Raw genomic sequence first — 12,205 nt, forward strand, 5'->3', positions numbered from 1 at the left:
TATTCAATATAGTTCTTGAGGTCCTAGCTAGAACAATAAGACACCAAAAGAAGATCAAGGGGATGCAAATCAGAAAAGAAGAAGTCAAACTCTCACTATTTGCTGATGATATGATAGTTTATATAAGCTACCCCAAAAATTCTGCCAAGGAACTTCTACAACTCTTAAACACTTTCAGTAATGTAGCAGGATACAAAATTAATTAAAAAAAATCAGTAACCCTCCTGTACACAGATGATAAAAGGGCTGAGAAAGAAATCAGAGAAGCATCACTGGTGCCAGAGAATTGTCTGTATTCTGTCAATCATGTATTTGAATAAAATGCTGATTGGCCAGGCAGGAAGTATAGGCGGGTCAACCAGACAGAAAGTAGAGGCGGGGCGATGAGAACAGGAGAATGCTAGGAAGGAGGAAGCACATTCCGCCATTCCTGCCCATACCACCTAAGATGCAACATGTGAACTGACAGCTGAAAAAGGTACCAAGCCCTATGACTAACATAGATGAGAATAATGGGTTAATATAAGCTATAAGAGTTAACAAGAAACCTGAGCTAATGGGCCAATCAGTTTATAATCTTATGGAGTCCTGTGTGTGATTTTCTTTGGGTCTTGCCAGCTGTGGGGTACCGGGCGGGACAGAAACCCCAACAAGCTGGCCCTTCGTGTTACACATCATCCTTCACAATAGTCACAAATAGCATAAAATACCTCAGAGTAACCCTAACCAAAGAAGTGGAAGACTTGTATGACAAGAACTTTAAATCTTTGAAAAAAGAAATTGAAGGAGACACCAGAAAGTGAAAAGATATCCCATGCTCTTGGAGAGGTAGAATTATCATAGTAAAAATGGCAATTTTACTAAAAGCAATCTACAGATTCAATGCAATGCCCATCAAAATCCCAGCAAAATTCTTCACAGAACTAGAAAGAACAGTACTCAACTTCATATGGAAAAGCAAAAAACACAGGAGAGCAAAAGCAATCCCATACAATAAAAGAACTTCTGGAGGCATCACAATCCCTGACTTCAAACTCTACTACAGAGCAACAGTACCGAAAACAGCCTGGTATTGGCATAAGAACAGACAAGAGGACCCAGATATTAATCCACACATTTTTGAACACCCGATTTTTGACAAAGAAGCAAAAAAATATCAAATAGAAAAAAGAAAGCATATTTAGCAAGTGGTGCTGACATAACTGGATATCAACATGTAGAAGAAGGAAAATAGACCCATATCTATCACCATGCAGAAAACTGAAGTCCAAATGGATCAAAGACCTCAACATAAAGCCAGCCACATCGAACTTTATAGAAGAGAAAGTAGGAAGTATATTTGAACACATTGGCACAGGAGACCACTTCCTAAATATAACCCCAGCAGCACAAACACTGAGAGAAACAATTAATAAATGGGGCCTCCTGAAACTGAAAAGCTTCTGTAAAGCAAAGGACATGGTCAAGAAGACAAAACAACAGCCTACAGAGGGGAAAAAGATCTTCACTAACCCCACATCAGACAGAGATAAAGGGAACACTTCTGCATTGTTGGTGGGAATTCAAGCTGGTACAACCCCTTTGGATGTCAGTTGGCGATTTCTCAGAAAATTAGTAAACAGCCTTCCTCAAGACGCAGTGATACCACTTTTGGGTATATATCCAAAGGATGTTCAATTGTGCCACAAGGACATGTGCTCGACTATGTTCATAGCAGCTTTGTTTGTCATAGTCAGAACCTGGAAACAACCTAAATGCCCTTCGACTGAAGAATGGATAAGTAAAATGTGGTAATTTACACAATGGAGTACTACACAGCAGAAAAAAATAACGACATCTTGACTTTTTCAGGCAAAAGGATGAAGCTAGAAAACATCATTTTGAGTGAGGTAACACAGACCCAAAAAGACAGTTATCACATATACTCACTCATATGTGGTTTTTAAACATAAAGCAAAGAAAACCAGCCCACAAATTTCAATCCCTAGACAACAATGAGGACCCTGAGAGACACATATAGATCTCATCTACATGGGTAATAGAAATATCAAGATCTCCTGAGTAAATTGGGAGCATGGGGACTTTGGGAGAGGGTTGAAGGGGAGGGGAGAGGCTGGGAGGGGAGCAGAGAAAAATGTAGAGCTCAATAGAAATCAATAATAAAATAAAAAATAAAACATCCAGATTACACATAGATGAAGCTCTCAGATTTGTTGTGAAAAGCAGTTGTCTTGTCTGCCCACCCCATTCCTGGTTCCCCAGCTTCTGGTACTGTCTTTCCTGGCAGGTACACTCCCAGGCTCTGCATGGTGCATTAAGTTTCTTTGGACCATATGTTAAGTTTTTGGCATTATCTGCCAACACTTTGTCATGGAGGAGAAGCATCTGGCCCATTTCTCTCCTACAAGGATATTGTCTCTGTTCCTCCCTATTCCTCAGACTTTGTGCTGTTTTGAGATAGTCTCCCTTACTCTGCAGCCCGAGTTGGCCTGGAACTCACTAGCACAGTAGGTTGGTCTCCAATTGGAGGTCGTTTTCTGGGGACTGCAGGCCTTACTCACCACGCCTGGATCGATAGAATGATTGTAATTTCAGGACGGTATTTTCATACATCTCTGCCATTATGTTTTCTTCTCAACTGCTTTTCACTCCTGCTATTCTCCTCTGTCCAGTTCCCTACTTCCTCCAGAAGGTACCTCCTTTTCTTTCTTTCCACATCTGTCATCCATTGCCACTTTAGAAAAAGAGGTTTTTAGCTGGGGAGATCGGGGTGGGATAGAAAATGTGTGATGTGAAAACGGAAGATTGGCCACTGTGGGAAGAAAAAGGGACAGCAAGATAATAGGAGAATGGAGAGCAGAAGAGGGGGACCAACAAAAAGTATGGAAATGTCACAATGAAACCCCTCTTATTTTGTATACTAATTAAGAAAAATTACTAAAGGAATTAAATCAGTAGCTTAATCCCACCCAAGACAACACAAAGACAGCAAAACAGAATAAAATGCAGAGATAGACCCCCCTCCCACCCCAACAACAAGAAGAACACAGACTCTGGGGAAGGAGGCGCAGATCTGAAGGCCTCTAGTAGACAAAATCTTATTATCGGAAGAGTAGGATCTACACCTTGAAGTGACTTTCCAAGTTCCCAGCAAGGAGGTCTTTAATACAGACCTGGTATCAAATCTTGGTGACATTCTGCAGAGCTCAGAACCATGAAAATAGATTATGGAAAAAAGTATTTACAGGGCATGTTTTTATTATTGTTGTTAATCATACTTGCCTTTTCAAAATTTAAATTGTATAGTTACTATGTTTTTTTGAAATGAAAATGCCATATGTCTTACGTTAATGCTTTCCTGTAGAATAAAAAAAGAAAGAATATTATTAGGGAATACTGTATATTGCTCTGCATATACACATCATGAAATGATCAAATCAATGTAATTGACAGGCATGCTCTCATTTATTTTCAGCAGGGATATTTTTGGATCTATGTTTACCAAACAATTTTGAAGTATACAAATTGCTATTTTTACAACATAGTTTAATTACTGTGAGGTTACCAGAACTTATTTTTTAATGTCCAGCTCTGTGGACTTTGTTTCTAAGTCATATCTCCCTGTTTACTGTCTGTGCCCACTCCAGCCTTCAGTATCCCCCCTCCCAGTCTGTGTCTGTTAGAAGTCTACTTATCACACACCAAGGCCCACCATACTCTGAGGAGTCTGCTTTCTGTGCTGAGATGCTAAGCCCTCACAGACATCAGAATATTTTCTGGCATTTCTTTTTCTGGTAATTTCCATCTTGCTGAGAACACAGATTAGCTAAGAGCTGATATTTTAAAAGCTTCCTGAAGAGTCAATATATAAATATGTTTGGAGTTAAGATAACTTGAAAGTACATACCCTGTTCATCCTGGTAGAAACTAGAAACCAAGATTATTCACTTATTATACGCACGAGTGGCTTCCATGAAAGACTAATGGAGTCACAAAGCAAAACAAAAGAGAAAAAGGACCGGTGTGTGCCCTGTCTTGTCACCCCCTCACACTGTTATGTTTCTGTCCCGAAGACCGATGTTGCTTTCCCATCTTCCCTCCTAAGAGAATGTATGTTTCTTAATTTCTGTGGCCTCTCATTAACCCTACATGACCCTTGGCTTTCTATAAGTGATCTTAGTTTTTTTTTTAAAAAACTAATTAACTACTTAATTATTCTTATTAGTAGACAATTTCATGTAGTATGACTTGTTCTTATTACTCCCTCCCGAATCTTCCCAGGCCTGCCCACCCTTTTCTATTCACCCAAACCCAACTTTGTGTTCCTTTTCCTCTCTAAAACCAATGAGTCCAATTTACACTGCCCATAAATCTTGGCTATGTGGCCATCCATTGGAGTTGTTCTCCTAGAGGCCACATTGCTAAAGAAAACTGACTTCCTGTTTCCCAGAAGCCATCAGCTTTCCTGGGAAGGTCGGCTTTCTGGTCTTGTAGGGTCAGTACTGAAAGAAAGGCATAGATTGGCAGGTTCACCCACTCCGTCAGTGTCTACACTGTTGTCGTTTCGACTTTCACTTCAGATCTATCATGTGGAAACCTGAGATTGTAACTTTTAAAACCCTCTCCACTTTACTGTTTATTCAAGGAGAAAAAAGGTGAAATTTGTCTTCCTGTAAGTTCAGATTTACAGTCCTCTTCCTCCTTGGCATGGCAGGTTACAAACTTTCTGTTCCACCAACAGATCATGGAGGAAAATCTATCTTCTGTTTTGTACTCCTAGATAATAATGATACAAAACCCACAAGGTTGCTTTCTCATGTATAAATTATTAATTCTGTGTATTTCTTTGTGTGTACTTCTTCAATTGGTTAGTTTGTTGTCATCTGACTTAGGAGTGCATGCACCAAATTTCATTATGACTGGGAACTAAAACCAAGTATGAATTTGGATTTCTGTGGTGACAATGAAAGTCATTCGTTGTTCCAAATGGGAAATTGTACCGTGTTTGTGGAAAAGGAAGTGTCGTGAGCAATAATGTCTACTACTGGCATCTAAGTGTCTCCATGAAGATCTGGCTGGCACCTAAGATAGGCAATTATCTCTCAAGCTCCTCTTTCCATATTGTACAACCTTCAGAGTGCTGTGTCCATTCAGACGAGGTAAAGATACTTGTAGGGGGAGTCACGTGTTACCTACGTAAGCACAGCCACAGTTGGGGAGATGTATTATCTACATCACACCAGGAAAACATTAAGCTTGGAAAGTCAAGAATACTCAAGGCTACATATGAAGGTTTATTTGGCAGTTCAATCTGGGAGAAAAATATCCAGGCTTTTTTCATCAAAATATTTAGTCTCTTTACAGAGTATATGGGATGGAGACAGTCCCTAAGAACAGCAATAACTTCTTGGTGACAATTGGCTTTACCATTGTGTAGAGCAAAGAGAATGTTTCTCTGGGTTTGGGGCTCTCACATGCAATGGATCTTTGGGACTTCGTGATCCAGTTACCTTTTCTCTAGGTTCTAAGTATGTCAGACACTTAAAACTGGGACCTAGGAAAGTCCACAGAGATAGACTCAAATCTCTGCTAATTCCTCATCAACACCGCACAGCTGAGACCTCAGGCCCACAGGGGCTCACAGTTCATTGCCCCTGAGGTGAACACAGGAGAAACCCATAAATCTTATTTATTTGTACCTGCTTTCTCTCAACTTGCCTTAGAAGCATCTTTGAAGTTCCTGAGATTACGAGAACCTATCAGATGAATGAGCTGGAGAAGCAAGATTGGAGGCAGACATTGGTGGATAGAGACAAGATACGTTTCCTCATCTATAATTCAGCTTCCACAGCATAGAGGTGAGAACTCAGGTCCCACGGGCAGTAGCAGTTTACCAGCCAACATCATGCCGACTCTAGACGCGCTCTGAGGGCTCCTGGAACAAAGCCTCCCAATGACTTCTCCTTGGATCTTTTCCACATTGAGCTCAGCACTGAAGGTCAAAATTAATGAAATGGGTTGTTGACATTTTGGTTTCTTTCCACAGAACCAGAGGAGAGCAGATTGAGTAAGCTTGCCCTGCTCCATTGCCCTGTACTCGCTCCTCTGTGCTCAGCTTCCTGCTGTACGAAGGCCACTGGACTCTCATCTTTGGGAATCTGGCACAAAGCATTATCATTTCTCCTCTGTCTCACTGATTTGTGTCAGAATGATAAGGAAAGGGGCGTGTGAGGGCAACACCCCTTGCTTCTCGTTTTGTTTAACAATGGTCTTATAACCAGACTAATCCTAACAAGTTCAATTGCCAAAGGAAGTCTTTTATTGGAACTAATCAAAATCTTTTATTCCCCCTTTTAATCAATTGAAACAATAAGTTAAGACCCATTTGACGGCTCACCATTTTTGTTTCAGTCTCCTGTTCGCGTTTTGTGTTTTGTTTTTTATTAAGGTACAGTGACAGGCCACCTACCACATTTGTGCACTAGAATGCAGTGAGAGGGTCTCCGAAGGGTGGAGTTGAGCGATGGAAGCGCTGGGTGCAACAACAGTAATGTTCAATGCGTGCTGAGTAGTCACTGCAGTATAGACTCTGCTGACCCCTAAATAATTAAGTAAGTTTTGATTTATGGTTTAGTTTTCTTTTACTCCAGTGGCTTTAACCTAGGGTCTCATACAAGCTAGGCAAGTACTTTACCATTGAGCTATGTCTCCAGTCCTTTAGATTCATAGCCCTTTGTATGTATGTATGTATGCATGCATGTATGTATAAACACACTATATGTTTACATATATATACACACACAATATGTGTATATATACACACTATCCTGATGTATATATGTATATATGCACACACTCCTTTCAAAGCCTTATGGGAGTAGATGCATTTTGATTACCCTCATTCTAGAAATGAGAAGATGAAGACAGGAGATGAGGACCTTGTGCAAAGACACAGCTTTTGTGTTGCTGACACAGGATCTTCACCTAAACAACTTGACTTCAGAGTTTGCTCTGAGTTTTGTCATTGTGCTAAAATGAGGACAAACAGGAGCAAGAACAGTGTAATTTGGTATCATATTAGCATCCTCAATTCTTCCAAAATCAGATGAGAACCCACAATTGGATCAAATCATGGTTCCACATAATTGATTCTCCCCAGATCATAAAAGAACAGACTGACAGGAGTGTTCCAGTTCATTTCTTCAGCCCTAACCCCCCCCCCCCCCCGCCCCGGCCTTCTTTGCATCTGGCTGGATTTCATGTGTGTCTGGTGCTCTACTCTGTTCATGAGGGCTGACCTTTGTCCTTAAAGCTTCTCAGGCAAGAGCTGGCTCTTGAGGCACCGGGAAAGGAGGAACTCTGAGGAACCAAGGTCAGCGCAAAGAGGACCATCAGGAAAACAGAAGAGATGGTGACGACCGCATGGTCTCTGGAGGCAGATGAGAGAAGGGGCAAACCCTGGTTACTAGGTGGCTCATGAAACACCCCTGTCTCCAGGACTGATGCTGGTAAATATAAGCACATGTGAATCAGAACAGAGACTCCATCTAGGGATGGAAACAGCCAACTGGACAATCAGAATCTAAGCAAGTGCTGCAGGCAGCTTCTACTAGCCAAAGGAAAACTGCTCTCCAGAGAGGAAGGGATCTTGGAACGGGGAAGAAGGGTCAGTACCTGCCCGGATCTGTGGGATCTCATGTGGCCCCAGGTCTATGTGACTGTAGCCCTTCTGGACAGGTGTTTTCTTATCCCAGCAAGCAGCCTGAGATGGTGTGACTCATCTGTAATGGTGTCTCTATCATGGAGATGCAGCTGGACTCTGCCCCAGCCCAGAGCCTGTCTAGTCCTGGGAGCTATGGGGGATCAGTGCTGTTTCTCTCCTCCCTCTGCATGCCCCTTACTGAACTCCCCAAGCGGGTTAGGTCTCAGGACATTAAGAGAACAGAGCAGGCAGGCAGAAAGTGAGAAGATAACCGTGCTGCCTACAGAGTCCGGCGTAAGGCAGAAGTAAGGCTCGAACAGTGGTTCTCAACCGGGGAGTCACAGCCCTATAAATGCCCCTTTCACCACCAGAAAACACAGATATTTACATTCTGATTCACAACAGTAGCAAATTTACATTTATAAAGTAGCAATGAAAATAATTTATGATTATAGAATTCACAACAACTTAAGGAACTGTATTAAAGGATCACAGCACAGGGAAGGTTGAGAATTCTGTTCTAGGGAATGAAGGAGGGTCCCCAGCTTCCATCTCCCCATCTTCACGTGGTGCACAGAGGGAAATGGAAGGAGACGTACGTGCTATGGTTAGGAAGAGTGTAAGGCAGTCATCCTTGGAAAGGTGCCACCAGGATATGTGCTGGTAAAGCTCTCACTCTGAGCACAGGACTTTGTTAAGGGGCCCTTGCCTGGTTACAGGTTGTGCTTATCCTGTGGTTTGGGGGCAGGTGTTCCCAACTACTGAAGAAGTGATAGCTTACGTTTTTAGTGGTCTGTTCTGTATGAGGGAGCCCAGGCAGGGTGTTCTCCGCATCTAGAGGACACTATGGGGCCCCACAGTAAAGGGTAATGCTAGACCACTTTACTTGGCAAACAAATCACCTTCTAGAGGAAACACTGATTCTTAATCAGCGACTCCCACGTGGGAAGGTCTAGTGTGGGTTTGAATCTCTGTTCTGTGCGAGGTTGTGTGTATGAGTGAAGGCCCCAGAGTGAAAGCCCCAGAAGTAGTTCTGCTGAATTCACAACTCTGCTAAGCTGTTCTCTGCTCACCTACCTCAGGTTTCTCAGTCTGCAGGTTAACAGTCTATCAGACCAGCTTAGACTGCCAGACTTGTACTTTTCAAGAAACTGAACGACAAGACTGTGATCTTCAGGTAGAGAACAAAGAATCCTATTCTGCAATTCTTTCCTCCAGCTCATGGTGTTCTGTATTGATGTTGGTGTCAGAGGCAGCCTATGGTGATTTAGAACTCACAGTCTTCCTGCCTCAACCACCAGAGTGCTGGGATTATGTGTTTAGCACTCCTGACTGGAGGCAGAGGCAGTGGATCTCAGTCAGTTCAAGGGCAGCCAGGGTTACAGACCCCACCCAGTTCTCTCCCTCTAATATCATTTTTTTTTTGTTTTGTTTTGTTTTTCAAGACCGGGTTTCTCTGTAGCTTTGAAGCCTGTCCAGGAATTTGCTCTATAGACTATGCTGGCCTTGAACTCACAGAGATCCACCCACCTCTCCCTTGCAAGTGCTGGGATTAAAGGCTCAGTACCACCATCTTAATTTGACCACCCCCTATGCTGTTATGAAGACACCCAGCCCCAATCCCTTTCTTTGCTTCCCCAGACCTGATGATCTTTATTCTTAATGGGCACCATATTTCCCAAAACAGATCCCATAGAGTTCATAGTTTCTTCCCATGGACAAAGGAGAGAGGAGACAGGAACCATAAAGTAGGATTTGAGGAACCTCAGATGTCAATACTGATCAGAGAAAGCATTACACTGTACAAAATCAGGTCATTAGAGCTGTGGTGGAATGGAACTAGAGGAGCAGATGTCCAGGCAGTAGGGAAAGCACCCTGTACAGAGTGGGAGGGGCTTAACATCTGGATGAGTCTCTGGGAAAAGGATCATAGGCAGGAGCTTCACCCTAGCATGATGACAGGGAACAGACTGGAAGAGACACACCCTGTCTCCTTCATCCTGAATTTCATGCCGTGGAAGGAAGACACAGTATGCTACCTAATAAGAATGCCTTCCTCTTGCTCTGGGCAGATGCAGGAGCATTCCATTTGGAGTGTAAAGGACACTCAAAAATGCATGGCGTTGAAGCAGATGAGACTTGACTCAAATCAAACTCCTCTGTTCACTAACTGTGGGATTGGACATCTGTTAACTGCATAGATGCCAAATTCTTTGATTCAGCATATAAAAATGCTATCAAACCCACAATACTGTTGGGAACTCTATTGTTAGCATAGCAGTCCATGACATAGCGATCAGAAAGGAAATGCCTGCCGAAGCAGCTTATCCCTTCCCTTCCCTCACCGAGATCTCCAGAGATCCACAGTTGCCCTCATAGACCTCCTTTATGCCCTGCAGGGACAGAGCCAGGTGGAAGCAGAAGATGGAGCTGAATTCTGCACTCCTCAGCCTCAATCAGACAGTTTCTGGGCCCGGGCCCTTTATCCTGCTGGGTGTGCCAGGACTGGAGGGCCTGCATGCCTGGATTTCTGTGCCCGTGTGCCTGCTGTACCTGGCATCTTTGGTAGGGAATACACTTCTCCTGGGGCTGGTGGCAGCTGACAAAACCCTCCAGGCTCCCATGTACCAGCTTCTGGGGCTTCTGGCAGCCGCTGACTTGATTCTGGCCACCTCCACAGTGCCTAAGGCTCTAGCTGTGCTCTGGGGCTTGTCAGATGAAATCTCCTTTGCGGGCTGTTTAGCTCAGCTCTTTGTTGCTCATGTGGCCTTCATTGCTGAGTCCTCAGTGCTGCTGGCCATGGCAGTGGACCGCTATGTGGCCATCTGCCAGCCTCTACGCTATGGGGCTCTGCTGAGCCAGCGTGCGGTGGCTATGGTGGCTGCGGCAGCTGTGACGCGTGGTGCCTGTGTCATGGCACCCCCTCTGGTCCTTCTGCAGAGACTGCCTTACTGTGGGCATCGGGCCTTGCCTCACACATACTGTGAGCACATGGGTGTGGCTCGTCTCGCATGTGGCGACATACGTCCCAACATCTGGTATGGGCTGGCTACCACACTGCTCTCTCCTGCCCTGGACCTAGGGCTCATAGGTGCTTCCTATGCCCTTATACTCCGTGCCGTCTGTCGCCTGCCATCCCCCGGTGCCCGCTACAAGACCTTGGGTACATGTGGGGCCCACGCTGGTGTCATTGTTCTCTTCTACACACCTGCTCTATTTTCCTTCCTGGCTCACCGTTTTGGCCACTGCACAGTTCCCGGCCACATCCACATTTTATTGGCTAATCTCTACGTAGTAGTTCCTCCAGCACTTAATCCTGTGGTCTATGGAGTGCGCACAAAGCAGATCACTCAGAGACTTAGGCATTTGTTTCAAAGAGTGAGAAAGGTGGGCACCGACATGCCAGCCGTGCCACACACTGTATCTGTGTGAACCCAAATGTTGACATCATCAGCCATTAGGTGGGGCCATGACCTTACTATCTATTCCAAACATGTAGGCGGGCAGAGTACACCAAACTGACCTCTCCCGACCCAGCTTCACCAGCACAGTCACCACCTTACAGTTCTGTTTTGACTTCCAGTGACAAATTACTAAAGTACAGAAGAGCTTGGGTCCTCCAGTGGCCCACAAGGAGGCCCAGGACACATCTGCAAGACTATGGTCTTTCTCCATCATTCTACACACACACACAGATTGTTCTAATGTGGCTCAGTGTGGGTTCTTTGTAAGGCATCTGGTACTAAGCAAGAATTCCATATCTGCTGAAGGGATGAAGACAGCAGGACCTGGAGAAATAGTATAGTATAGTATAGTATAGTATAGTATAGTATAGTATAGTATAAAGTAGTGTAGTATAGTACAGTATAGAATAGTGTAGTATAGTATTGTGTAGAACAGTGTAGTATAGTATACTATACTATAGTATAGTGTAGTGTAGTGTAGTATAGTATAGTGTATTGTAGTGTGGTGTAGTATAGAATTATATATTATAGTATAATACAGAATAGATACTATAAAGTGCAGAGCTTTGGAAACTCGGCTTTGATCTGGGTGGTTCATACCTTGATCTCTACAGAGCTGCTGAGGGGACAGTACTGCAACTTCATCCCCTAGAGGTTTCCTACTTCGGATGAAAGTCTGAGGGAGTTCCTGCTTTTTTACCCTGAGTCATTCACTAGATATAGTTGCTACGATGCGGGAAAAGGCTACAGCTCACTCTGTTGTGCTCCTCGATCTGGCTATTCTCCTACTCAGCCTTCCTTCCATCTGTTCTCCCATAAAACACAGAGCTAGTGACACCCATTTGAACCCTGATTCCAGATGCTTTCATATCATGTGCACATTTGGTTTTCAAATGAACTCCCAAGATAACCAGAGGTTGTCTTGTCAACCTCTGTGATTCCTGGATGAAAATACAGGACTTGATGGAGAATGTATTTTATGTATCTTTGGTTTGAGTATGGAGCCAGACAGTGACAATCTGTCAACCAAGATAAAATA

The 12,205-nt window shown here is 43.7% G+C and overlaps 1 protein-coding gene across 1 annotated transcript; it reads left to right on the top strand.

The window, feature by feature from the left end:
* The first annotated feature begins 10,126 nt into the window (after positions 1 to 10,126).
* On the top strand, positions 10,127 to 11,134 carry LOC148121553 (olfactory receptor 52D1-like). The gene has a single exon (XM_087908714.1). It carries the CDS (start codon positions 10,127 to 10,129, stop codon positions 11,132 to 11,134), a length of 1,008 nt encoding a protein of 335 aa, XP_087764840.1.
* Positions 11,135 to 12,205: the final 1,071 nt, after the last annotated feature.

This window comes from Myodes glareolus, chromosome 7, assembly GCF_982192425.1.
Source record: "Myodes glareolus chromosome 7, mMyoGla1.1, whole genome shotgun sequence".
Classification (NCBI taxonomy): Eukaryota; Metazoa; Chordata; class Mammalia; order Rodentia; family Cricetidae; genus Myodes; species Myodes glareolus.